The 23374-nt window shown below is 39.6% G+C and overlaps 1 protein-coding gene across 1 annotated transcript in view; it reads left to right on the top strand.

Annotated features, from left to right (window-relative positions):
- The window catches only part of MYO16 (myosin XVI), a 363630-nt gene extending 362492 nt beyond the window's left edge, over positions 1–1138 (top strand). Inside the window, exon 36 of the mRNA XM_038163728.1 lies at positions 616–1138. Within this exon, the coding sequence (XP_038019656.1) occupies positions 616–621 (6 nt within the window). The 3' untranslated portion in view covers positions 622–1138. The remainder of the gene's footprint in view (positions 1–615) is intronic.
- The last annotated feature ends 22236 nt before the right edge of the window (positions 1139–23374 follow it).

The following is a 23374-nucleotide window of genomic DNA, read 5'->3' as shown; positions in this document are numbered from 1 at the left end:
GTGTGTCCTTTGTTGTCTGTAAACTTAACATGTTCTCCTTAGGTCAAGGTTCATTTGTTACTACAAATAAAGCCCTTATAGGAACCCTTATGGGACTCGCAATTCAAACTTCACAAAAGCTCTGCAAATTCTACTCCAGTATATGTCTTCACGTGTTAGAAATGTTTTTCTTTCCCTGTACAGTACATGATGGCTCCAAATCCTACTATTTGGAGAAATAATACTTCCTGTGTCTCCCTCTGCTTTTCATACATGGAAATAATTGGTGGGTGAGAGTTCTGTAGGAAGATAAAGCAAAATTTAGCTCTGTTTGGGTGCAATCTGAGAGCATATTAAAAGTACCACTGGACAGGAAAGTAGTTTCATAAGATCATGACAGTTGAAAATTAGGAAGCAAGTGATTTTATCTCTCTCCTTGTTGCTGGTTTTTCTCATACATTTTCTCATACATTTAACTTACAAACAATGACTTAAAATATGACAAAGAATCTTAGAATCATAGAATTCTTTAGGCTGGAAAAGACCTAAGAAAAAAGATCTTGAAACTCCTAAGAGCCAGAAGTCATCTTTTTATTCAGATACTGCTATTACAAGATCCATTTTGCTTTGTTGCAGCCATGACATGAAAGCACATGAAGATAAGATTGAGAGCAGCCCTGAGGAGAAGGACTTGGGGATGTTGGTTGACAAGAAACTCAATATGACAATGTGCACTCAAAGCCCAGAAAGCCAACCCTGTTCTGGGCTGCATCCAGAGCAGTGTGGACAGCAGATTGATGGAAGTGCTCCTCCACCTCTACTCTGCTCTTGTGTCTCCACCTGCAGTGCTGCATCCAGCTCCGGGGTCCCCAGCACAGGAAGGACATGGAGCTGCTGGAGTGAGTCCAGAGGAAGATGGTCAGATGGCTGGAGCTCCTCTCCTATGGGAACGGGCTGAGACAGTTGGGGTTGTTCAGCCTGGAGAAGGGTGACCTTAATAGCACCTTCCAGTACCTAAAGGGGGTTACAAGAGAGCTGAAGGACATTTATAAAGACTGTAGTGACAGGACAAGGGGTAATGGCTTTAAACTGATAGAGGGCAGGTTTAAATCAGATATTAGGAAAATGTCTACTGTGAGGGCTGTTGAGACACTGGAACAGTTTTCCCAGAGATATTGCAGATGCCCCATCCCTGGAAGTATTCAAGGCCAGGTTGGGTGGAGTATTTGTGCTCCCTTGTCTAGTGGAAGGTGTCCCTACCCATGACAGGGGGGTTGGAATTTGATAATCTTCCACACCAAACCATTGTGTGATTCTAAGACAAACCATTGTGTGATTCTAAGAAACCACCTTTCCAATATGATAAGGAAAATCTCTATAATCATTCAGCTTTCAAGATTAATGAGATTGCTAGCTATGGGTGAGCTGTGATAGCTCTCTAGCAGGTGATGAAGCCATGAACTCACTTCCCCACAGGATTTCTAAAAGCCAACAAGTTGTTGCAAAAGTTCTCACTTAGTTTAAACATTGAATGTTGTCGTATATATAGAAGACAAAAGACGTGCTGCTGCTTTCATAAATGTTCTTCTGAATTATAAATTGTTACTTAATAGATATGAGAATGTCTCTGACCTTTGCTGAGATTAGTTGGTCTTAGAGAGGCTACTTCATTATCAGAAACAAGTGGGAACCACCATAGAAAATCTTTCCCACACCTTGTTGGGGTCAAGTGGCTAGCTCTGAGAACTCATTATGGCTTCTAATAAAAGCACAGCTCCTTGTTTCTAATTGTAGAACCTAGTTCAGACAATTCCTAATTTAAACACATGTAAACACATAGAGGGATATAAAACCCATGGGTTATGACCCAGGAGCACTTGCCCTTGGAAGGGGTCATTCAGACACATAGAATGTGATCAATGTGATCATTGACCTCCATAGTAATGAACTCTATGCAATGTGCGCCCTGAAAACTTTTGTAGGCAAGATGCTTGTGGTTTTGGAAGTTTTACTTTTTCCCTTGATTACAAAGTAAGAGTCAGTAAAATAATCCAGTTTAAAACGTCAAACATGTAGTCAAGTGCAAATGTCAAGAGGTGAGCAATCAGATCCTGCACAGATAAAGATTTGGAAGTCATGAGTGTTTCTGCTGTAGATTGTAGATTGTAGATTGGCTGAAAATTACTGTTGAAGTACAGCTTGGTTCTGAGAGCTGACAGAAATCCTTCTTGCTTCATAGATATGTTCATTCCATATGTTTAGCTTTACCCTGCTCTTTTCAAGACAAAAAACCAGTTTAGCTACTTTTAGAACTCCTGAACAGTTAACATGTAAACAAACAGCTGTGCAATATTTTTTCTAGTTGTGCCTCATCATTCTCCTTCAGCTCGGTTGGATCATTGAGACTTTTTGCAGTGCAAATCAGGGTAACTACTGATCAACAATTTATTCTCAAAAATTGAAGTCTGCATTGTTCAGTAAGTCAGTCTTGGTGCTTGTGAAAAATACTCCTTTTGTTCATCAACAATCTGATGCAAGACAACTTGCTCCCCTCATTTGACACTCACCTCCTACCCAGTCAGACACAGTCATACTTCTACTGTGCCGCTCCTAGTGTGCAACAAGACATGCAGTAATATGTTTGAGGTATGTATGGAACACACTTGATGCTTCAGATTCTTTTACAGTATAAGAGTCATAGGCTCTGTAACATCATTAGTACTGGTAGTAAATTCAGAGCTCTGTGATTGACATTAACTGTTAGTACACATTATGTTCTGCAGCATTGTGATTAGAATGAAACCTCTTTCCCACACAGCCATACAGAGTACTGTGCACTCATGCCCATCACATTATGAGGAATAAGTTTCAAGGCCCATCATCTTGCTAATATGAAACAGTATCTTCCCTTTGAGCTTACTTGTGATTTTTTATAAGAAGCTTCACTGGCACCTGAAGGGAAACGTATACTATGAAATAAGGATTGAATAACATTAACCAGAAAGTTTATTAGATGCAAAAAAATGGGTAAGCAAACAAATAAAAACAACTTGAAACGTTTCTGCTTTCAAATTCTTATCACTTTTCATTCAAATTGAAGTTTTTGACTTTCAGTATCAGAATAAAATGGAATTGAAGAAATATTTCTGCTTCATTGTGTGTAGAAAAAAGGATTGACAATAGAGAACTATTTTCCACCTCTTATGTGGATATGATCATTATTTATTGGAGGCTGTTTTGTAACACAATGACCATCTGTCAGTAAGCACTGAAGACACTCCATCATGCTGGCTGTTACTGTTAAAATGCCACAATCACTGCTGCTGTGAGGGATTAATAGTTTGGGGGTTTTTTTTGGCTAAGAACAATTACATATTTAGAAGGCCAAATTAGCTCTCATTGAAGTTGGTAAAAATCCTGAACTGCTCCGCTGAAGTCCAAGTATCATCTCTAGATTTACAGAAAGGTAGCAGATGTCAATCGTTGACCCAGACCTTTAATGGGAGGATATCAGGGAAGCAACTTCTTTTATTTTTTTTTTATTTTTTTAAATACCTGAGATGAAAACGAAAATATTTAATTAATTTGCATAATGAAAGTAACTGACGCCATGTGGGTTTTTTTCCCACATTGAAGGGATAGCTCAGAATTATGATCTGCTATTCTGTAGAAAGGTACATATAGCTGTTGTTTGACATGTTCAGCTTACAGTTGTTCATTTAGCTGTTCATTTGATTGTTGCATCACACTTCTTTGTGCACTTAGTTTGGAGAGTGGATGCTCAAATGAACCAGCAGCTGCAGTCAGAAACACAGAATTAAAACTGGGTGTAATTCTGCACAAATCAGAATAATTAAACCCTCCAGGGAAAGTCTGGAATGAGATTAGTTCAAATGCAGCCATGTGATTACAAGTGCACCATTAACAATTTTTTTTTAATATATATATAAAGGGAAGCAGTTCCCTCAGGGTGGCAGAATGAGTGAGAAATATGTCCTATACATTGAAGGTCATATGCAACACAGGGGTGGGAAAATATTTCTTAATTGAAACTCCCCCTGTCCATATCATTTATTATGGCCATGGGTTATAATTACTTAGCCTATTAAAATGCTTGATTCAGTTAATGATTTAGTTAGTAAGTATCAGACATTTCAACTAAAGGAGGCACAAGAAAGCAAAATGAGGGAGTGATGGAGGAACTGTAATCGTGAAAGAAATTGAGTATCTCCACGAGTCTTTGGAAACTGACAAATACTTTTTGTTTCTTGGGCTACTGAGCAGCCTACACATGCTCAGCAATTCCCACAGAAGGATCTGATATGTAAGGGAGCTGGTCCTTGAGGTTGCTACCTCATAAATTCTCATTCCCTTGTTGAATCCCATCTCTCATTTCCTGTTTCCAAAGCCCCTATCACTCCATCACAAGGTGGTCAGACCTAGCAACAGGCTGCCCAGGGAGGTGGTAGAGCCACTGTCCCCGGGAGTGTGCAAGAAACATCGGCACATGGCACTTAGTTGGCAAGGCTATGTTTGCTCAAAGGCTGGATTCAATGGTCTTGGAGGTCTTTCTCAGCCTTGACTGAGTCTATGATTATCTGTGTGAGACACCTGGCAAGGCATGAGCATAGAAGGAACAAGAAAAGGGAATATCTTAACACACAGCCTGGCAGGAAGGGCACAATCCTGCATGTTCCTTCCCTCCTTCCTTACATGCCCAGCATGGAGCGGGAAGAGGAGAGAAAGAAATGAAGCTGTGTCATACGGCCTGACAAAATCATGGTCATTATAACAGCATTTGCCTGTACTCACAGGTAGCTAGGTGTGAGTAGTCAGATGAACAGTCACAAGCATTTAGTTTGAAACTTGCTACGTCCAGATCTTCACAACTGATCCGTCCCCAGAAGCAAAGGTCTTCTGAAAGCAACTGCACCTGCCCAGCCCTGTGGCCTTGTCTTGAGAAAGCATGACAGCCACTCTCCCAAAAGGCCACCAGGTGTCATTTTGCAGCTGCATGCAAGTATCCTTGGATTAAACCTCTACTGGTTTGACCACACGCAACCTTATGTGACACACTAGCATTTCATGGCCTGTATATACCTGGAGAGATTACTTAACCAGTTTTTAACATGAATGTATCCTTTGCCTGACTTCTTTCCCAGTTTATGAGCTTTCCATAGGCTGATGATAATTTATCCAAACCTGTGTATCACTCAGGTTTTTGTCAGCCATTCATCTAAACAGACTATGTCCTAGCAGTCAACTCCACAGTCAGTCATTTTTGGAAGCATGTGACTGGTGCCCTAAGTTACAAAGGATTGCTTCTGTTTCCTACTCAGATGACATAAGCCTCATAAGCACAAGCTTGATTAAGTTAGTGGGCTTTGAGCCATAGGCTGATAAAAGTAGGAGCGCGATAAGAAGGGCAATCCCACAAGCAGAAGACAAGGACAGGTTTATTAGGCAGTTTCCCTGTGGTGCAACTTTCACCTTAAACTTGATAATAATTCAGGGAGTCCTAAACAGCAGAATTCCAAGGGTGTGCGGTTCTGAGTATTGAGAAGAATGGCTCAAAAGATTTGTCAGCACACAGCAAAATTATTTATGGGAATAACAGCAAAGAAGCCCCAAAAGGTTTCCAAAGAAATTTTGCTGTATCTTTCCATTTACACTAATATTGCTTTTAACTTCTTATGTGAAGTACTAAAATAATATACGGGATGTTGTATTTACTGTGCTTTTGTTATATTGTACATTATGTGACACCAGTGGGGCTGATGAGCTGCCTTAGCTGAAGACGTGACACTGTATGACATTTAGCTTTTGTGATATGATGAGGTAATGTGACATGACATGAGCATATGCCATGAACCAAAGGTCAGAATAGATTCAAATAGATACACCTGTTGTCAGCCTGACCAGTCACTGCCAATTTGTAAAAAGTCTTCCAGACCATACACACATTTCTGACAACAATTGATGGTCATGACAAAGATGTACTAATTCACTGGCAGAAAAGCTTACCACCTACTTATTCATAACATCTTTCTATCTAATGGAAATTGATTAGAAAACATTTCTTCTCCTCAAAAGCTTTACTTATTTGCATATTCAATTTTGGGCAGCTGCCTGTGCAAGACTCAGATAGATCATGCCTATACCAAAGGGCAGAATATCCAGCTTTCAATATCCACTACTGGCTTGCACAGGAACAATGAAAATATTGTCTCTACTCATATGGCCTGAGGGACCTCTTAATCTGTGCTGCATGTCCTTGATGGTACCCTACTTTACCCAGTCCTGAACACCCCATTCATTCAGAGGATTTTGACTTGCTGTCACTGTCTTCTTGTATGTCTTAATATGCTTTGGCTGAAGACCACAGCCTGAGGAGGAAAGGCAGATGGTATGTGACTAGATTCAGTTTCAGGGATGCAGAAGCTGGCAGGCACTTTCACATCCCACAGCTTCGGCAGAGCCAAAGGGACTTACCAAAACTGGGACTTGCACAGAACACACAGACATCCAAGGCTAAAGCTGTGATCCTGATCAGCTGTTCAAATTTTGCTAAATTCCATTTCAATATTTCAGTTTAAAGTTTTCCAAATACACTGAGTAACACCTCAGTTCATGCATAGCCCTGCTCGTCTTGGCAGATGGAAATAAGACAGTCTTTATTCTGCAGTACTGACAGAGATTTGTAAAATATGGCTGGACCTTTTCATATGTGTCCCATGTAAGCTCAGAGTTCTTTCAAATGCAAAGACCTTTCACAATATTGAAAGAAATAGGATGTTGGAGGTCAGCAAGCCAAATCATCCTTTCATGTACTGAGTCAGGGACAGTAAGGTCTGCTCTCTGGAGGTTTTCACTGACAGGTCATAGAATCACGGAGCCACAGAACCATAGAATATAGGTGCATTCTGATTGGATTGCACCTTCAGAGACCATCCAAGTCAACTCCTGGCCCTCCACAGGAGAACACCAGTATAACACCATACGCCTGAAAGCATTTTCCAAGCACTTGAACTCTGTCAGGCTCGGTGCTGTGACCATTTCCCCAGGGAGTCTGTTCCAGTGCCCAACCACCCTCTAACTGAAACACCTTTTGCTGAAATCCAACCAAAACCTTCCCTAACTCCACTTCATGCCTTTGCCTCAAGTCCTGTCACTGGTCATGAGAGTGAAGAGATTGGTATCCGTAATCCACTTTATTCATGAGAATATTGAAGACCACAATGAAGTCTCCTCTCTGTCTTCTGCAGGCTGAACAAACCAAGTGACCTCAGCCCAACACTGCACACAATATTCAGAGTAAGGCCACACCAGTGCAGAGTAGAGCAGGACCTGCTGCTACACACAACTAGTGTGTTATACACTGCTACAACTCCTGTTTCCTTTTCTATAGTTCCACCCTTCTAACAAGTAAGAATGTCTTTCTGGTGCCCAAAATAATTAGTTTTTTGATAATGAAGGTCATTTCTTCACGTTTTTCCTTGTGACTACACAGGTTCATTGCTTATTTTTTTGCCTTTATATACGTTATCATGGTGAAGCCTTATTTGAGTGAGAGGATGGAGGAAAAAAAAACCAAAACAAATAAACCCAAGAGACGAGATATTTCAGGAATGTGTCTTGCAAGAAATGCTCATGGATTTGCGTGTTTTATCACAGTGTCCAAAGCTACTGAGTTTATGAACTGTAGCATTTTGAAGTCAGATCTCTCAATGTAATACTGCTTACACCAACAGATGCTTTTATAGATTTGGATGTCAAGCTGTGATTCCTCTTACCTAAATTTAACTGTCTAACAGGGAGATGAACACTTCAAGCTTTTTACACTGGCAGAGAAGCAAGCACATTTAAAGGACAATTTATTTCACCTTCTTGGACACGTGCCTTAGGCATGCAATGTTTTCTGTTCACAACAGAATCAAATTGGACAACAAGCTTAGATTATACTCAACTTCCAGCTTTTAGATGGGAGAAGAGATTAACCTCAGCCCAGTAAGTTAATAGAAATAATATGTGAATAGACACTTCACAACTGATAAGAAACAAAAGAACAGCATGCTCAGAGCTCTCTCTGCTAAATATCACTGAGATTTAGGATGTACTACTGCACATCCTAAATTTACCTACTTTCTGGTATTTACTTTTAATACTGACATCATCTTCATTTGGCCTAGAAAGTCAGTGAATCTTCAAGGCTAGTAACATAAGAAGTCAAAGGTAAAGCAGATGTTTTCATCATGCTAGCCAATTGTTGTCTGTCAGTTTTTTTTAATTATCTTGCTTATGAAATTTGAAGTCCTAAAAGGTCTGGACTCTGCCTTATTTTTTACTATTTTACCCACTCGTCTGATCCAGGTTTGTATATAGACCTTTTTCTTGATGTAAAAGTTCTACAGCAGTCAGAGCAATTTGATCACCTGGAAATGTTCAGTAGCAAAGCAGTTTGGTGAATAAATAAAACTGCCTCTTTATACTCAGTGTTAGGCTCTAACCTCAAGAATTTTAACTGAAATATTGGTTAGGCCCTTAGCTGTGGTCTGAATTTGTCCCCCACTCTGTTGAGAAGAAACATTCTTTTCATTGCCTCTGCTTCTTTAGCCCTGCTCTGACATATTGCTAAATCTGAATAGGCTTTAAGCTGCCATTTTTGTATTCATTGTTACTAATTATCCTTTCAGTTCTTTGATTGTGCTTTTGTTATTTTAGTTCTCAAAACTAAAACTGATTATACCAGCTTCTTGTTTTTATTTTTACTTTGTTCTGACATAAATGTAAAATGTGGTGTGATGCAAATTCTCAGAGGAAAAAGCACAGCATAAAGGAAACTGATAATGAGAATGTTTTAAATAAATGCACTGTTCTCAGGATCAAATGTAAGAGAGAGGATTAAAATTTGGTTTTGTTTTTCTCTCTATAATCAATTCAAAGTTAATTGGATTCAGTATATGTCCCTTTTCTTCCTATTGATTTTTTTGTTATTGTTCCTGTTTGCTGGTTTCTAGCATGTTCCATGCTTTTTGATTATTATTTTCTTCATATGTTTTTTTGGCTTCTTCCCATTTAGCTGCTTCTAAATTCTTTTTAATTAAAAAATTATAGCAATCACAGACAGAATATTTTATCTTACTTTATAAACACAATTAATTTTGCAGAGCACCGGACTGGTCACTGGGTAGGCAGTATCTCCTCTCCCTCAAAAGGGCCATCTAAGGTCAAACAAGGCTATGTGGTGAATTCATATGCATGAACTGTACAGATGAAGGTCACTTTGGCCTCAAAACCATCACGGAAGAGTCTTTAATGAACATTCCGTTTGCATGCAAAAAGAAGAAACACCTTGTAAGCTGAGGTTTCTCTTGACTAAACAGATCTTTAAGTACTCAAAACCAGAGTCTTCAGGAAAGCAGAGTGATGTGCAGATACAAGATTGCATGCTCATTCTTCATGTGTCTGGGCATCTGAGCCACGGTCTCCTGTACAGATTGTGCGTGCTCTGAAATGCCTGAAGAGTTGTACTGGGTGTTAAGACATAGCATGTATTGGTGCTCTCCTGCTGTCTTGACCACTTGCTGCCCACCTGCCAGCTGCCTTCTGCAGGCTGGCTTGGTGCCATGTTCCGTGGTTTAGAATTTACATTCCAGTCACAGGGAGGACTGGGAACAAGAGAACCAGAGGAAACATAGCAAGGATATCCCCTCCTGTTGTTATGCAAACCCTGATTCCTCTGATACTCCTGTGACAGCTTCTGAATGCTGGGGTCTGCACATTATTAGAATATTTATTATAATCCTAAATGACACTCCAGGAAAGTGAGTTAGTCCCCCTTATTTCCTTGACAATTCTCTAGATTAACACTTGCTGCAGCTGCTATTCCAAAAGTAACTTTCTGATGAGGTCACTGTGCAAGGGTGACACTTTGTCTTTATTTGCTGGAAGGTACCACAGCAAAATGTTGGAAGGTACCATGGCAATTAGATATTAAAAATGTATTTTGAGTACATTACTTCACTTAAAAATAAAGAGCCTCCAAAACAAACAAACTGAAAATACATACACTTCATTAGGTGGCTTTACAGTCCTGCATATATGCCATCTTATTTTCCTTGCAGTCAGACACTGTGAAGAGTGGCAGAAAGTAAAAAAGGCAATGAACCTTATTGCATAAAGCCATGAACAAGACTAAATCTTCTATCATCATTTCACAAATCTTCTTGATGACCCTCTTTGATTTATGAGATGTTGTAATGTGTTATTATCATTTCAATTGTGATTTTGGTATGTTCTGTAACACCCCTGTGTTAATGGTTCTGTCCCGCTTATCTCCTCCCTTCTTCAGAGTGTCACTCTCCCTGCCTCCAGCCCTGTTTCCCTGGAGACCATTGTATCACTCCCCTGATCCCTCCCTGGTACCCTGTCCATCACTCAGCAACCCCTCCTCTTTCTCCAGAAGCTTCCACACTGGGCATAGAGTGATGGGTTCAGGGGCCAGGGACACACCTCCAAGATGTTCCCATTGGGTTTTTCTTCGTCAATCGTCCCCTCTCCCCATGCCCTTCTGCCCTGCCATTGGTTGTGGACCAAACCCCTCCTCTGTTGCCTCCCCTGTTTATAAGCCTGTGCACACACCCCAGTTTGGGGTCTTTGACTAGTTGGCTCTTGTGGGTTGGCAATGAACCTGGATGCACCTCTAGTCAGAGTCCACTCTTCTTTCTTCTGCTTCAGCTGCCACAGCAGTTCCATTCCACGAAGGCGAGAGCCTTAAGTGCCCTTTAGATCCTGCAAGGATCTGGAGAGTGCTCCCCATTGCTAGCGGTGTCAGGGCTAGCCGGCACACGTCTGCCTCAGAGGAGGAAAGAATGGACACCGCAGCAATGAGGAAATAAAGTTCCTTTAATATCTTCAAAGAAAGTCTGGCTTTTTGAGGTTGATCTTCTCAATGGGCACCTTCATCAGCAAGTTTTGGAACCCATAAGAGTGTGGGAGTCTTTTTTTCTGTTGCATTGGCAAGGGTCTGCACATCAGCTCTATAGTTCCTGGCACTCTGAGACAGACCTCATAAGGTGTTAAACTCTCACATCAGTTGCTGTTTTCAAAACTTCCCTGTAGTATCAAGCATCTGAATCGCTTCAGCAACAATGCAGAACTCCGCTTCTGGTCTTGGACTGGCTTTTGCAAAGAAACCTGAAGCAAGATCCCTTGAGGAACTGCAGTGGCCAGTTTGGATCCAATTGTCTTCAAGCATTTTTTCATTCAAGCAGAAAAGTAATGTGCTTCTAACAGAACAATCTTAAAGGGAACAAAGAAGCACTGTTTCATCACAAAAACAATGAGTAGGACTTTCAAGGTGATTTCACACCAAGAGAAAATTAAATATTAGTATGAAAAAATTGATTGCTTTCAGAAAGCAAAAGTTGTGCATTTGTAGTACTTTCTGCTAGAAACAAAAACCGAGCATCTTCAGTTTCTAAATCAAAATATAGAAGTATTTTAGAGCCAGTTAGACCAACATAGGCAGTTTTTTCTAGGCTACTAAATCTAGAATGGTGATGACAGGTCAGGGGGTGAGGGGCTAGGTTATGCCAAAGACAGCCTCCAGTAAGCTGTGTAAACACAACTGCATGAATTTGGTGCCTTACATATTCTGCCAGTGGGCTATACAATTTGATTCTATCCATAGCAAAATCTGTCCATGGGAAACAACTTCTGTTATATGGTGTGGGAAGACTTACCTTGTATCATCTGTCCCATGGTGAACAAGACACACAGTCTTCAGAGAATAGGAGCTGCTGACTGCTCCCTATCTACATCAGAGAGAAATGAAAATCAAACATTTGCATCTTTCCTGCCACCCCATTGCTAATTTATTGTAAGACAGCATCTGCCCTTCAAAGTGTCACCCTCTTGTAACAGATAACACTGCCTGGAAAACTGCAAGGTACTGTGTGGATTACTGAATGCATATCCCCTGAAATGCAGTGTTATTTCAACATTTAACAGGTGCTATTGTCTTAGTCTGCAAATTCCTCTTGTAATTGGGAGAACAAGAGAAGCAATCCTTCAGTTTGGGGTAGAAATAAATTTATCAGCTATTACCATACATCTACAATTTGTCAATGTCCTTTAACCCTTCCTCATTGCTTCTAGTTTGAAGTGATTTTACTTTAGCTTTAACACATCCTCTAGGCTTACACTGGTTACCAATCACAGAGAGCATACATATCCTAAGCTTGTCTGTCTTGAGATACATGGATTGTTTTTTCCTAAACCTGGAGGGACTAGGGGCATTAACTGGTAAAAATCTGTGTTCTCCAGAAAAAAAAAAAAAAAAAGAAAAAAAAAAGTTCTGTCAATAAATGCAATTTTGACAATGTCCAAGCCCATACTTATAAAAATACTTTAAAGCAGTAGTGCTGCAGGTAGGTGCAGTTTTGTCTATCTTCCTCCCTTCCCTCACTCTCCTCACTTCCACCCCCGTGCACCCAAGCAGTGCAAACTGGTATGGCTGAGTGGTGAATAGCAGCAGGAAACAGGCTTGAGCTCTCTTAACAACTAGTTTCAAACTGGATCAATTCCCTGATCTGCCTTTTCAAGACACCATGCAGATGATTGTTTTGGTGCCAGAGCCAGCATGGTGCAAAAGGCAGGAAGACATGGGAAAGAAAGAAGGTACAGAAAAGAGGAAGTTGGAACTTGCAGGAGCATTACCTCCTCATTGGGGTGCTGGGAAAACCACAAATTTAAAAACCTAATCTTGGACAATGAAGCTAGACTCCATCCAGATTAAGGCAATTCAAGAGACACATGAGGTCCCATTTAGTGACAAAATGGCAGATTTTCAGGAAGAGGATAGCCCTTGCTCTAACAATAATAAAAACTAAATTACTATTTTCTGCCTGGCTTCTTAAGCCTGTCTCTTTGCAGTATTTGGCCGGGTCTTAGTTGAGTCCTAGATCAATCTCATGGAAGACAAAATGTCACTGAATAGTTCAGTGAGACAGATGATAAAATGAAAGGACATTTATTGGAAGGTGTAATGTTTATTTCTGTGAAAAATAATGAAGCATATAGATATTTTACCTATTGACATGTATTGATCACTGCTGTAACTCAAGAGGGAAGTAAATTTAAGATCTTGACTTTGTCTGACACCTTATTGACAACTCAGGTCTGTTCTCCTTCCAACAGATAGAGACAGAAACCAGGGTTAATATCCATCATCTGATCCAGAGTAGCAGTTCCAGTAATCTTCTTCCTGGGCAAAAAGCAAATCCCTTTTCAAGTGACTGCAAAAGCCCCAAAGTCAGAAAGATCTAAGAAGGAGTAAATAAAGTAGAAGAGGGCAGCCAACTCACATAGTTTCCATGTCATATTCTCACAGTCTAACATTCTGTTCTCTCCAAGGAGGAAATAACAATATAATGTACAGCCCTGCCACTACTGCTATTAATATCTTGGAATGCGTCCAGAAGCACATGGGTGCAGGAGAATACGCTGTTCCTGGTAATCACATAAATGTTTAGATGTTTTTCTTTACGAGGCTGAGTCTGGATCTCTTTTTTATGCTGCACTGCAGAAGTCCTTATTTTCCAGCTCCTCGAAGGCTGGGCCAGTCAAGCTTCCCTTTTTAAAGGCAAGTTGCTGCATAACAGAAGTACTACAAGTTCCAAAACAATGTATGAGCCATTTTAGCTATTTTAGTGAGCTTAAAAAAAAATTGCAGTGAGGGAGGATGGAAAGTAAAAGAAAAACAGAAAAGGAAAACAGGTCATAGTGAAAATAATTTTTCCTAATGTTTAGCAGAATATGCACAAGCACTTACCATAGGAAAAGTGTTAATGATATGAGATTACCTTAACAAGGCAAAGTTTCTTCTCAGTACACAACTACACATACTTCACATACTTCAGGTGTCTCTGAAAATTCTTTCCTTAGGGGTTTTCTGTGGGCAGCTTCCCCAGTGTAGCCAGTGAATGCCTCAATGGCCAGCCAAGGACCACCCCTCCAGATGCAATTGTCCATCATTAGGTACACCTGAGCTCTAGAAGGACACAGGGAAAGGCTGACTTATTCAAGAGGTGAAAAGTGACCTCCAAGTGATGTACCTCCTCAGTCTGGCTGTGCATTGCCTGTGTCACAAATGGAGCCAGTCCTGCTCCAGCAGGACTGGATGTCTCAGATACTCTTCACACAGATACTGGTTTGAGTCCTGAAACAGCAGAATTGGATGTGAGTGTGGTATCTGAGGCTTCAGCCCTGCCAAAGCTGTGCTGGAGGAGGTAGTGCAATGCCTCCTGCACTCATCCACAGCCACACAGCCCTGCTATGGAGGCACAGGTCATGCTGAGTGGCACCCCTCCCTAGGGAGCTCTCTGGGGACCTGAAACACTGGAACTGCAGTGCAGGCATACTGTGCCAAGCCATTTCCTGGAGGAATCTGAATTCCTCTGTCTTTGAGCCTGTAGCAGATGGATTCTTCTACCTGAGCAAGCTCTTCTGAAGCTTCCTTAGACATTTTTCTAGTGCAAACACACTATTGAAAACAGACCCCATAGCCTCTACTCATTCTACTGGATAACCCCAAGGGTAGTTTGTTTTTTCATAAATTCTAGAAATGTATGGAAAGCATACAGCAGACACTTTTTTCCTGTTAATATTATTGTTATAGCAAGATACTTGAAAACATAAGGTTTTATGTTCAGGTATAAGCTTCCTCTGAGAGCATCAACTATAAGGATTTTTCTTTTGTCAAACTGTTTTGATATTTTGGGCTAGATTTTTCATAAAAACATTTCCAGAGAGTGTTCAGAAATCTCATTTTGTAGTCCAGTGAAGGTTACATTGAGCATTAATGGGCTGGCAAGATGCTCAGACATGATTTTATCTAAAGCAGAGAAGGATATTTGGTGCTGGGTATGAGTCCATAAGGCAGAAGGTATTGTGGTTTTGGTGCCTACCACAAGCAGGTAGAAAGGGGCTTAATTAAACATCTGAATATTCGGCCAGTTGTCAAGGATACTGGTTGGAATGTTCGTTGGACATGTTTGTTTTCTAGATAGATGTACTAGTTCATTTGTTCCTGACTTAGTTGAATTTACAGTGACTCGACTACTCAGTAAGTGTGAAACAAGTATTCAACATATTCAAACAAGATGCAAATATATTAATAGATCCGTGACCAGTTCATTGTAATTCTGTAGGGAATGAAAGTGAGGGAGAAAGCATTGCTTCCACGGCTGTGGAGAGACCTTTTGGATTTGCTATTCTTGACATCTTAATAATTAGAAAGGAATCTAAAGGCAATGCTGCTCAAAAAACATGGCCATGGAACACACCATGCAGCTTCCTAGCCCCACTATGTGTTGCACCATCTTAGGAAAAAAAATCACATATAATTTATTTATTGAATAAGTAAATTCTTATTATTTGTGAACATTTTTAAGTAGGATGTAATTGTCATAGATTTCCTTATCACTCTGTTTCTCTTCATGTGAAAGTAAAGGGTCACCATGGACCTGGGCAAACACAGATGCATGAAGACAGCACAAGGTCGACATTCCTGACAGAAGTTACACAGATCACACACAGGTGACAGACTGTGAAAGAATTATGTAGACTCCTAGCACTCATACAGGAGCAGACATAACAAAACATATCAAATAAATGTATGTAATTAAGCCTGAAAAGCACAGTCCGAGGTATCAAAATTTTTTACTTCCATTTAATAGATTTATTTCATATTCCCAGAAAACATATTTGAATCTTCTAGGTCATAGCCACTGACATAAATGGAGGGAGAAAAACCTCCATTTATGTCTTGTTTATAAACACTACCCCACTTTAACAGTTCCTCCTCTATCAAGAGGGAAGGAGAGCTCAAAACACTCCCAAGGGCAGAGCAGAAAAGACTGAAATTGTAATCTCTGCCAAGCTGGCTTGATGAAGGAAAAAAAAAAGGACAAAACAAAACAAAAGAAACATTCAAGTAGCAAAGCACTCTTCACACAAAACCCTGAGAACTTGTGCCTCTTTTGACCTGCTGCCATGATTTGGAGGTGGATAAAGCAGAGACATGAGCAATTAAAGGAGAGCAGAAACTACTTGTGGCTTATTCAACATACAATTACCTGTTGCAAACACCCTCAAGTGGCTAGTGCCCCTAGGACCATCTGTTGTTGTTGTTGGAAGCCTATGGGCATTTTTGTCCACAAAATAACAATGCACTTTCAGAGCAAGTCCACAGTCCTTAGTAAAGAGTAGATCTATCATTCTGTTCACCCAGTTTTGAATCCAGCTGGACTGAAGATAAGAAACCTTTTACAATAATTGCTGTTCTGGGATCCTGCATACAGTTAGCTCATCAAGCTGGACTAAAGAATATGGAAATGCAAGAAGCCAGAACTCCAGTCAACATCAGTGTAGCTAAAACACACAAGGAGATGCTATGAAGTACAGTCACCTCATCAGCCACAGCACCAAGCAGATTGTACTTGGACCTGAGATAAGTCTCTTTCAGCTCTGTGTCACCAAACGTCTGAAATTACCATTGGAAAGTGAAAGCAGTAAGGAGCAGTACTTCTTACAGCATTCACAAAGTCCCCTTAAGAAGATCAAACCTAATAGGAAGCAGCTAGGGGCACTGTGGGTGGGAGCTGGTATGAAGATGATCTATTTCTATTCAATATTTTCACTATGCTAGAAGTGGCCATCTGCTGCAAAAGCAGGTCCTTCAGAGGAAGGGCAATATTTGTGATGATCTGCTCATCCCCTCAGTGTTGTGAATGGGTCACTGTGGACCCCTTGAATGCATTTGTGTGGTGCAGCTCCTGCTATCAATGAAACAGCATGAAAAAGCTGGAGCTACATTTAAAATAGCTACTCATGAAGGAAAATGTTCCAGTCAGAGTAATACAAAGTTCTTCAGAAGCTAAAGAAAGAAGGACACATATCCAGGCCCAATAAGCCCTAAATATTGCAGTTACAGCATTCATAATTACTTACAAATATCAAGTATTTCTGATGTTTTCCTCAGTTTAGATGCATCTTTAAACTTCACTGCCAGCTGTTGAAGGTCCTGAGGTATCATTTTGAGATAAAGAGCTATCATTACAGTGTGCTTGTAACTTGTGTAAGTGTTTAAATAGGAATCTTACAGGTGTCACTTAAAGGAAAGATAGAGCAATTGGTTGTGAAGCCCTGGTTACTAATAGCAAACACTGAATTAAAATAAAAACCTGCTTGTCTGTTTCATTTTTCTAGGGATACTCTGAACAATTTGGAGAAAGCAAAACCTTATTAACTGAAAACTAACTATAAATGAAGTGTTAATGGCTGGTTTGCCTGATTAGGATGCAGCTGGGAGAACGAGTATCTTTGAGGGGCCCTTTTTCTTCCCCAGGCATAGACTGAGAGAATTTGCAGGACAAGCTGGAACTCTGCTTTTCCCCTCATACTCTATGCATATATCTGTTTATGCATTGGAAAGATTCAAAGATGTACACAGGCATTCGTATGACATAACAGTGACCTAAATTCTTTATGTTGAAAAAAATATACTTTGCCTTAAATTAGCTATCAGAGACTGACCCCAAGTTTCCATTTACCCACAAAAATGAATACCTTTTGCAGTGGTTCCTTCTATTGCATTCTATTTTCAGAAGTTTGTGTGGGCAAGTTAACAGAAACTCCTAGATAAATGTATCCAGGTTAACAGGCTTATCTAAACTCTTCCTCATCATACAGCAGAGCCCATCAGTCAAAAAATCTCTGTGCCATTTTGACATCTAGACACCAACAAAGGAAGATTTCATGCCATGGTGAAGAAGCTTTTGTGATTAGTTACTTCAGAGGGGATTATGTTTGGTTACATGATCCTCCATGGAACAGCAGCAGGAAATAGGTTATTTTATGTAGATATTGACATAGAGCAGAAGGAAGCTGCCAACAAGTTTAAGATCTTAACTTTGACAGAAGTAATTGAGCAGCTCCATAGAGTGATTCATGTCAGCTGTGTATCTGATAATATCTTTGGTACTAGTACTAAATGTCCATTTGGTTCACAAAAGATGAAAAGAACCTCAGGATGAATAGCAGTAACTGTGCCAGGTGAAATACAATTCAAATAAACATTCACATGAACACCAGTTCAGATACCTGTGCTGAAAGGTAAAGAACAACCTGTGCTTTCTAAAAGATCTGAAGGTTCTGGATCAGAGTGAAAACCTGTAAAAGCAGACTTATGGGTCTCTTTGTAGCTACAGAAGGCAAAATTGGCTTACTATTTTCAGAGCACCATAGATGCCATGACAGAGAAAACAACACCAAATGAAGAGTCAATTCCCTCAGTATTGCTTTCAGGTTCAGAAGAGGAATGAGTTGATGGATCTCAGAGCCCCTCACCACTCATGCTATTTGACATTTTTTTGGCAGACTGAGGAATTCCAGGCAAACTGTCAGGGTGGTTAAGTATGGATTTGATTATCAAAGCCAAAAATTCTTATGAACAGCTTATGAAGAGAGAATCACATCATTTTGCTCAAGAGACAAAATTAATCTCTGAGTTTTGGAATCTGAGAAAATGAATACCCACATCTACATCCAAAAAGGTAAATTTCCATGTCTCTTAATTCCCCACTCCTGACAGTATACAGAATACATATATTCTCTTACACAGAATAAACACATACAGCATGGATGGACAGTAAATAATAAGATTATTTGGCAAGACAAAACCAAACAGTGGTTAATAATGAAAGGACTCAAGGGCACTGAGCTCTGATTGAGCTCAAGTTCAAACTTTTTTGCCATCTGCTGCAACAAAAAGGCCTTCTGACTGTGCATCATTACACAGCAAAATTCAGTCTTGCTTATGCAACGGCTTCCACTTTCTTTGTTGCATCTCAGAAGTCAATGATTAACTGTGAGTATACAAATTGTTAACACTAAGTCAGACAATATGCCATTACCTTGTAGAACAAAGGGGAAATTTCATTATCTTTTCTGGGATCTAAATGAATAATTTTGTTCTGGTGAGACACCCTTTGAGCATGTCTAGTCTGAATAAATATTGCTCTTATTTTTTAATTCATAATAATTTTGTCACTGGTATACTTGGTGTGCAATACAAAACGCCTATGCATAAATATTCCAAAATCAGTTTTAAGCAAATTACCTGAGGTACAGAAACAGCCATACTATGCTGATGAGAATTTTGGGGCAGGATGCCAATTCTGCCCTTGAACCCATGGGTGTCAGTGAACCAGATGGGAGGTCAGCCTGCCCTCACCTGCTCCTAATTCAGATGCAATTGTATATGCAGATACAATTGCATAGATACTGATAGATTAAGGACAGCTTTGATATTCCACAGTCACATACATATTCCACATACAGATACTGCCAGATTAAGGACAGCTTTGATATTCCACAGTCACAATAATCATAAAGCCACGCTCAGTTTTGAATCAACTGCAAAAAATAATTTTGATAAGACCCATACAATACAATATTTTTAATTAAAGGTGTTTTAGAAAAGATGTGTTCATGTAAGCCTCTCATCTTTTCATACGATAAAATTACATAGTAATGTGACTTGAGATGCTAAATCCTTTTTATTTTCCTAAGCTCAAAATAGGTCTTAAAGGATACCCATGTTTTGCAGCTAAAACGGGGGGGGGGTTTAAATGTTTGCTCCCTATTTCTACTCCCTCCGAGTCTGTATAACGTGTTGCAAATACTGTTGTGGTGGGTTGAGCCCAGCCAAACACCCACCCAGCTGCTTCCTCACCTCCCTCTCTCACAAGATAGGGCAAAAAATGAACAAAAGCAAGAGGACTCATGTATCTAAATAATAATAGTTTAATAGGGAAAGCAAAAGCTGTGGTCATAAGCCAAGCAAAATATGGAAGTAGTTCACTACTTCTCATCAGCAGATGTCCAGCCAATTCCTGGCAAGCAGGGCCTCATCACATGCCATGCTTGTTTGGGAAGATGAGCTCCATCACCGCAATTATCTTTCTTTCCTCCTCCTTCCCCTGAACTTTTCCTCCTGAGAGTGGCATCACATAGTATGGAACAATTTTTGGTCCCTTTGAGTCTGCTATGTGGGTCTGCTATGTTGTCCACTCTCTATCCTATCCCTCAACCTGCTCACTGTTGGCTGTGTGTGGGAAGAAAACCCATCAGGAAACCTTGATGCTGTGCAAACACGGTACCCAGCAGTAGCCAAAACTTTGGGGTGTTAATACTGTCATAGAAATCCTGAGAGGTGAAGCACAGCACCATATGGGCTGCTGTGAAGAAGGTTAAGTTCATCCCAGCCAGACCCAGTACAACTGTTAAAGTTGGTAAAACTATTCAGAGATAAAATGAATGTTAATGAGAGAAATAAGTGCTCTAGAACATTTCTAGCATGGATGTACTCTTGATACTACAGAATCATCTTGAATTCACCCATGTGATCAATCTCATACCAGTTTTGAATACTTCCATTAATGGGGTTTTGTGGGGCTTTTTCGGTCAGGCTGATTATTATTATTATTATTATTATTATTATTATTATTATTATTATTATTATTATTATTATTATTATTTTCTTGCCCTTACTGCTATGGATATTTTCAGAAATCTGCACTTCTCTTTTATCCTGATTACTAAGCTGGACTTTGCAAGCAACTGCTTGAAATGCACAAAACAGTGGGGTTGCTCTGGGAAAACAGGCCCTGTAGCTACTGTACATTAATAATATCATAGGTATTAATATCATAGGTATTTTAATCTTTTTTTTTTAATTCAGCTCTCCTGATTGATAATCATAGAGGTCATCCTGAAAGATGATAAAGCAGTTTTTAGTTTCAGAAGAATGATTTTGGATTTGTTTGTTTGCTATTTCAGCCATGTCAGCAGAAGTTGAAGACAGGTTTGTATATGGCAAACTACTCTGACTTCTCACTGTCAGATACTTTATGAGCTTGTTTGCATAAACACAGGAACATATGACTTTTCTGTGTAGACTACTCAGGTTTCCTCTTCACCAGTTCTCCCTAAGTGTTTCTTCCTTTCTTGGAAAACAGCACCAAATCAAAACAACTGAAATAGATACACGGGGAAAGACTGTTTTTCAGTGTCGTAAATTAATACAAATACAAATTTTTCTTGTGACAAGTGAGACATACAACAGAAATCTGCTTTAGTGCTTTTGTATGGAAACTGGAGAATGCAAGATTGCCACAGGTGTTATGTTTTACGCAGGTAAATTACACATTACTTTCCTTTGCATGCAGGCTTTTTTGGTGTGGCTCTTAAAAAGACACATATTTTTACTATGTACATAAATGAGGTATATTCCAAAATACTGTGCAGTTAATCTGAAAGTTTAATATAGACAAAACCACCAGAAAATTAATTTTAAAATCCCCAAATAAATAATCTCAAACCATTTAAAAGCAGCAGTTCAAAATGAAGTTTCCTCATTGACTTGACCTCTCATTATTATCATTATATCCAAAGGTGGAAATGTTTTTGTATTGTGAAACTAAGACCTTTAGAAATAATATCTACTTGTGGCTAATTGAATTTAAATGTTTATATACAAGAAACTGAGCTAAAAGCGCCAGGATGGCTATGTAAGAAAGATGAATGCAACAAACACAATAACAACAAAACCATCAAAAACTTCATTTAATAATGCTACAAAAAGAATGTCATCTACAACAGTCCTTGGCAAAAAACCCTCCTGAAGCAAACTTTGCCTCACACAGCCCTAGCTAAAAAGCAGATCACAAAACCTAAAGAAGCCTTTTGATAATATGTTCTTACAGCAAGTCAAAATTTAAATACATATATATGTTTACATGTAAACAAACATTTTCATGAGAAAGTCCCAGCTAGGGGTGGCAGTGGAAAGGAAAGAGCATGTCTGCTGACTTGCCATTCAAGAATATTGCAGAGCCTGATGCCTAGAGCAATTTTGTGGGTCTTTAAGTTGAAAGCTGATAAGTCAGCCTAAATAAGAGAAGTGATTTGTGCCTTCATCTCAGTGTGAGTGCTCACTGAGGTGGTATGCTGTTTCCTAAATGAGAATTGTCAAAAGGTTGTAGCTTTTATCCTGATGTGAAACGGGAAATATTTTGAAATTTCAAAGTTTTCATGGGAGACACAATATAATCTGCTGCTCTGTGTGTGCCTAATTAAACAGTGAATCACATAGCTCAGGTAATAACACATAGAGAAAGCTTTAATAGTAATAGCAAGTACTGCAACATTACTAGTGTTTGTCAAGTTTAGCTTCCTGGGGATTTTGTTTGTTTATCCTCCTATGGAACTTGAATTCATCTCCATGTTATTACTTCAGCTATTTTCAGAGAATGATTCTATAACGATTTCCATTTTTGTTATTCCATTCTAGAATGGAAAAGAAAAGAGGCTTTCAGAACTATTAAATGTAGAAAGATGTTCTTTTTCACAGCATGGTAATATCCCAGCTAAGACCTAGCCTAACAAGAGAATTACCTTTTTCCATAGAGTTGTGTTCTATATGTTAATACATGCAGCATATCAATTCTACTCTAGGCTTGCTACAGTTCAAACCAACAAATCAAGTTAAATACACGCTGGGCCTTTGGCACTAACAACTACTACATCATACCAAAATTAGTTAAAATACACTCAGTGAAAATATCAAGATAAAGGCATATAGTTATCCTAAAAAGGAAAAAAAAAGGGACCAAGAGATAAGAGTACAACAACTTGTATATATATAGTAAGCCAGTTTTACCATATATAGAACATTGCAGGACAAAATCTTTCTTCAAGAGCAGAAAAAAAAAATGTAGGCAGCTTCTACACCCTATGAACAATCTATGCACAGAAGCTCCCTTCTTGGAGAAGGTAATATCCTGCCCACTGCCCAGGGCTGAAAAGACTTTAGAACAGTTGATAGAGGAAGAGAGCTCAGACCAGCACCTTCAAAGGAAGTTGTATGTCTAATTCCATGTGTCCAGACACTTGTGGCTGTAGGAAAACACAGCCCCTGTTGAGCTGTAGGAGGGTGTTAAGGACCACAGCAGGGTGCTGACCAAACTAGACACATCTACATTTATAATGGCAGCTAAGCAGGTGTTTTTGAAAGCTCCAGTTTGGACTTCCTTAGATTGCAGCATCCAGGATGACTGATACAAGCTTTCTGGGCATTGTCTTCAGGCAGTGGTAATTAGGCCCACAGAAATGTCAGTGCTGTCTAGATGGTTAGGAGTGTGGTTGACTGAACAAGAGAAGTATGGAGGGAATGACAAAAGCCACCCACACCAATCATGCTGAAAGACAGAAAGAAGCAATGGCAATTAGAGAGGAAAAAGTGATTGAGAGAAAAAGGGAATTTTCTTTC

This window comes from Motacilla alba, chromosome 1, assembly GCF_015832195.1.
Source record: "Motacilla alba alba isolate MOTALB_02 chromosome 1, Motacilla_alba_V1.0_pri, whole genome shotgun sequence".
Lineage (NCBI taxonomy): Eukaryota > Metazoa > Chordata > Aves > Passeriformes > Motacillidae > Motacilla > Motacilla alba.
Note: the sequence above shows the minus strand (reverse complement) of the source record. Positions and strands in the feature narration are given on the sequence as shown.